The sequence below is a fragment of the Centroberyx affinis genome, unplaced genomic scaffold (assembly GCF_046629955.1).
Source record: "Centroberyx affinis isolate AG114_WGS23_722 - 3 ecotype Tasmania unplaced genomic scaffold, CSIRO-AGI_Caff_v1 ptg001143l_1, whole genome shotgun sequence".
NCBI lineage: Eukaryota > Metazoa > Chordata > Actinopteri > Beryciformes > Berycidae > Centroberyx > Centroberyx affinis.
The window spans coordinates 4,495-10,000 of record NW_027279677.1 but is presented as its reverse complement, the minus strand read 5'-3'; the positions used below and the strand labels follow the sequence as shown (position 1 = coordinate 10,000).

At 41.7% G+C, this 5,506-nt stretch overlaps 1 protein-coding gene across 2 annotated transcripts in view; it reads right to left on the bottom strand.

Moving 5' to 3' along the window:
- The window catches only part of tns1b (tensin 1b), a 60,637-nt gene extending 55,522 nt beyond the window's left edge, over positions 1–5,115 (bottom strand). For both annotated transcript variants that reach the window (XM_071524071.1, XM_071524073.1), the window contains exons 1-2: positions 5,071–5,115; positions 29–200 (exon numbers count right to left, since the gene is read on the bottom strand). In XM_071524071.1, the coding sequence (XP_071380172.1) occupies positions 29–200; positions 5,071–5,096 (198 nt within the window). In that variant the 5' untranslated portion in view covers positions 5,097–5,115. The remainder of the gene's footprint in view (positions 1–28; positions 201–5,070) is intronic.
- Positions 5,116–5,506: the final 391 nt, after the last annotated feature.

Genomic DNA, 5,506 nt, shown 5'->3' with positions numbered 1-5,506 from the left:
CCGACATCATCCAAAAAGAAAACCTTACCAGGTAGTTGTGTCCGTGTTTGGAGCGCAGCATGGAGGCCACCTCCCGCAGGTTGACAGCGTAGCTCTGCTCCTCCACAGCGCTGGGGAAGGAGACGGAGATGATCCTCTCTGTGATGTAGACCAGGTCCACCTCGTAGCTCTCCTCCAGGGCCTGCAGCAGACTCACACTCCTGCCACAGAGATGGAGAGGGAAACGTTTACCCTTTAACGTGGGTTATTGTGACAGTTAAAGTTAAAGTATTTTTACATAAAAATCTCGCCCAGCGTAGCTTTAAAGCGTCTCTACAGTAGGAGGATTTTACATCAGCAAATTAATATTGAAATAATGCTAATCTCTGATGGATGTGCTTCAGATTCAGTACATCACACATAGGAAAGTCCTTTTGCATGTGATCCCCCTTCCACCTCCCTCTCAAACCAGAGAAACCACACCTGCTTGGCACAGATGAGATCAGTGTCACACGATTCATACCACTAATTTCATTTACTTTTAGATCTAAATGATTCAATTCAAGACATATCACAGGACATATTATCTGGTTATATTGACTACTTTTGACTAGGTTGGCTCGTTAGAACTGTCTAATGGATCAACAGGGTGATGGAGGCACTGCCTTAAATTGGTTTTATAGGTGTCTTTCATGCAGGCAAGGACTGTATGGACTGTCTTCTTCTCAGAGTGAGTCCCCTTCCCAGTCTCAAACCATGAGAACAGTATTTACAGATGTCGCTGAAATACTCTTGCGCTTTGGCTCCATCCCCAACAGGAATTGTTCAGAAATATCAAGTTTGCTCTCATTTCAGCCAACAAAAGTCTCATAGTCTGGTAACTAATCGGTTGACAGACACTAGAGTATTGATTGGGATTTGAATAGATACAGGATAAATGCATGAAGGGGGACTTTTACAATGGCTACCACTGTGAATTGGCATTACATGGGCAAGAGGTACTGTGAGCTCCATACTAAAAATGACATTATGAACGAAATCTTTATGTTCTCTTTCATGAATCCTGAAATGGGGCAACTGCGAACAAAATGGGTTGTAGTTCTTAAAATGTTTATCGTGATTGAATTTTTCATGAAAGTAGCCTAAAATTAAAGCTGTCAGTCTGCACATTAACCTCATAGTCCTTGGGTGATCTCACATCCAAAGTGATGCAATTGTGGTGCCAAAGCATCAAAAAATGTGTTGTTGTTCAAATACTTAATCCGCAAACTTTATTATACTGAATGTTCTGAATGTCCCAAATTATGTTCCAGTTCCAAACACAAGACTCTCTCTGTCAAGTGTACAAGGAACAAATATCCTAATATGGAGAAGGCAACACACCACATGAATACCATCTCCACATCGCTTTTCACTGAGGGCATGACATCACTAAATCCCGAGTGGTTCAAGTTTGCCTCCAAAACGTCAGCACTCCCCATTGCATTAAACACATGTCGCGCTGTTTCGCTTGGGCCGGCTGAGAGGGAAAACAGAGCGAAGAGGGATTGATTCAGTAGATAAACAAGGCAGATTATGAAAATATCCCCACATTCCAGGGAGAGTGTGTGCGCCTCGCAGACCAAACAAAATATTATGGTCATTGGTAGGGAATGGAACTGGGGTAGGAACCTCAAACGTCAAACGAGTTGAGGTGATGTTTTACCCAATCTGGTTTGTCTGGAGTCAAATCTGTAGCGGGTCAAAAAAATGAAAGGGATGGAAGAGAGGAGGCTTGGAAGGAAGGGAGGAGAGAGAGAAAAACTTTAAAGGAGTAATTCACCCCAAAAATGAAAATTCAGTCACTAACTACTCCCCCCATGTCAGTCAAAACTCCTTTGAAGTTTGTACAAAAACCAAACAGAGCAAGTTAGTAGTTCCATCCATTCCACCTCGGCCTTCTTCAGAACTATAGAAGTTAACAAAGCCATCTTTTTACAGCTCCAAGAAAGGAATACAATGTCCATCAAATTTCTCCAAACAGCTTGTGCAGCATAATCCAAGTGTTTTGTAGCCAAACAACTGCACTCCTAGATTTTCTCCTCAGTGGCATTGCTTTGGTCTAGAACGCGCCAACAGTCTGCTACATGAGCGGTTTGGAAAAATTTGATGGACATATCCATTTTTTGGAGCTGTGAAAAATTCAATAGTTTGGAAGAAGGATAAGATGGAACTACATGGTCAAGTCTCATTTTCAGACAAACTTCAATGGGGTTTTGACTGACATACGGGTGAGTAAATAATGTGGGGAGTGAACTATTGCTTGAAGTGCTTGCGTTGATCTAGTGTGTTTCAGTACTTGAAACTAAATTGTCCATTTCAAGTCTGTCAAGATGTCCACAGGGACAGAAAAGAGACAGGGAGAGAAAAATAACCCAATGAGGAGAGAAAAATGAACCAAAGAGAATGAAGAAGGAGAAGCAGGGTGAGAGGAAAAGGTTAAGGGAGAGGTGTCTGGACCCTAAGCCTCCAGACTACAGCATATTTCCCACATGTGTCAACTGTGAGTAGCCCCTGAGAAAATTGCTCATATGTCTGGGACAGAGAATCACCCCAGCTCTACTACACAAATAACCTGCTCTGTACATCTGGACCCACTCAAAACTTGCTTACTGGAATTTATTCATCAGCAGCGATACAGGAGAAATTGATATGTCACACATGCGAACATCTTACTTCTTCTTGCTTTTTCTTATGACATACTGGGAAGTTATCTGTGATTCGCCTCCCTAAACGAATCAATTGTTGTTGGTTTTTTTCTTGCAGCAACTGCCTCTCTGTGCCTCTCCCTCTCTTTTTCGCCCTAACGCTTCCTCCTCTCTCCCTTTCCATCTATCTCCATGTCTGTCTCTCTCTCTCTCTGTCTTGCTCTCTCTCTCTCTCTCGCTGCATATGTATGTCTTTCCCCCCTGGGTGCAGTCAGGGCCAATATAGAGCTGTGGTTTGGTCCTCTTCCAGATCCACCAGCATGCAGTGACCGACCGAGCGGAGCAGCGCCAACCTGCTTCTCATCAGTCGAGAGAGATGAAGCGATTGCCTTTTTCTGCATATCGCCTTTGACGAACGCCGCATTATCTCCACACGCTCAATTTCGTCGCTGCAGTGATCGCATTTGTGCATTTGGACGAACACCAATTGGGAACCGTGAACGTTCTACCGGGAAACCTGAGACATTAGGCTGTAAAAAAAAAAAAAAAAGAAAAAATACTCTGGGTATTTCTTAATAAGGAAATTACACGACCAGAGCTTCCGGGTTTGAGCGTTCAATGCCAGGTGTTTCATACATGAAAAGCACACCCACACACAAAGTCTCTATTTAAATACTCATGAGGATTGACTGCCCTCCCTGCCCACAGTCTGCTGGCTGGTTCACCCTGCTCTTATCGGGGTAGAACAACGCCAGGCCTGTAGTAGTTCCTGTTTGGTAGATACCTGCAGTTTCTCAAGGACTGAAGGGGCAAATGATCTAGACGTCGACTGCATTGTGAGGGAGGATTAGTTGTAAATAAGCAAAATCCAGTGTACGCGAAACTCATACATGATACAAATAAAGTTCGAACCAAACTTGTACTTATTTGATAATCTCTGTCATTACAGTTTAATCAAGCAAGCATGTGGTTAAATACTAATTTTTCTTGCACAAACACAACATGGTATTTGTCAAATTGGACTTGGTAAAGGTTAGATTAACCTCTTATCTATTCTCAACAAACATGGGAAATAAGCTTAACTACTGTACATTTTATCTCAGATGTTAAAGCCTGCCAAATTGGTTTCTCAAGTCATCAATTTTGATCAATATCTATATGATGTTAAGGGACTTTTCCAGCATGATGAGTTTTTCTGTTTAATTTCTGGACTACAGCTGGTGGAAGCGCCTTGCTTCCGTTTGCACGTAAGCTTGAATGGGTTGTGATCGACAGAAGGTGGGTCCAGCAGAAAACGTTAGCGACTGGGTTGAATAATGGTTAAGGTTAGGGTTAGTTTATAGCCTGATATTATCGTTATCATGCATTTATGCAAAACACGATTGTTGGATGGTTATCATTTATAGTGATGGAGTTTTCTGTGTGATTTGGAATTGAATGGGTACGAATGAGCCTAAGAGGTATGGCAGAACTGCACTAAAAATATTGCTAATTTTGGCATATGCATGTAAAAACAGGTAGAATTAACATAAAAATATGATGGATCATGCTGAAATGGTCCTTTAAATAGGCTGACCTAATGTTTTATTCCTCCAAATTAACAGCAATGCTGTAAATCACCTTACATCACATTGCTTTTGTTTGGTATGTGTGCTGTTATTTACATCAAGTGTATAGTATTGTGCAGCACTAGCCCCCCATACAGATGATAAAAATATCTACGGCTGTATATGGCGGTGGCAAATCAGACGTTCAACTGTTTGTTTTACCTCTCTTTGCTTTGCTATGAAGGAATAAAACCCTAACTCAGCTTTAGTACAGAGGTTCAAGATGAACTTTTGCGGTGTCTTGTAAAGTCTAACAAATTAATTACACAACTGACACCATCTGTGATTCCCTGGGGATTGGGGGAGGAGGAATACTGTTTCGTCCAACAAAACAGTTTGGGGTCCAGTTCAGTTGCGGGGCTTGTTGCTGTACTCATTCCCTAGATAAAATCAGCAAATATTATATTACCTCTTAACTTTTCAATTCAAATGCTTCATATCTCTGACTGAAGGGAAGGAAAGGGCATTTCGGTGTTTAGTACTTGTTTCGCCTCCTTCATTATCTTTCTGCGCTTTTGGCAAAGAAACAAGGGAGTTTTGTTCCTAAAATAGGCCGACAAATAGGGTCCAATAAACCGAATGAAGCCTTTTATGGATGGCTTGCAGTTATCAGTAAACATTCATGTCCTGCTGTCCCGTGCTCCATGTGAAAACAGAATGCCTTTTTTGTTTATACCACTTTTTCAAGGGATTTCAATGGCTGGCTGTAGTCAGTCAGTTAAAAATCCCATCACAGGAGAGAGGGGAGGAGAGGAGAGGAGAGGAGAGGAGAGGAGAGGAGTTGCTCAGTATCCTACCTTGAAGGTCGGCGTCGTGACTCCATGCTCTTGGAGGATTTTGTTGAGCCCTGCAACAACAACAAAACATCAAAACTTCATCAGTAAACTGTATCCCAAGCTTCATGACAAACACACTGCTTTCAAACCTCGAAAAAGACAACAAAACACAGAGGCTTTGTCCGGAAAAACAGTGTATTTGAAGAAACACCTGAATGATTTTTCACTCTCTAATGGTTCTTCAGTGGTTCTATGGTTTATAAATAGTTCCACATAGGTTCTCAAATAGTTCATCATAGCAGTGATGGTTCTATATAAAAAATAACAGCTGTTCTTGATTCTGGTTTTGCCTGCTATGGTTCTGTGATTCTTAACTTCAGTAGAAAGTAACGGAGGTGAAAGAGTCTAAGTATCGACCTTTGGGACCACGTTGCTCACTAATATAAGTTTAAATCTT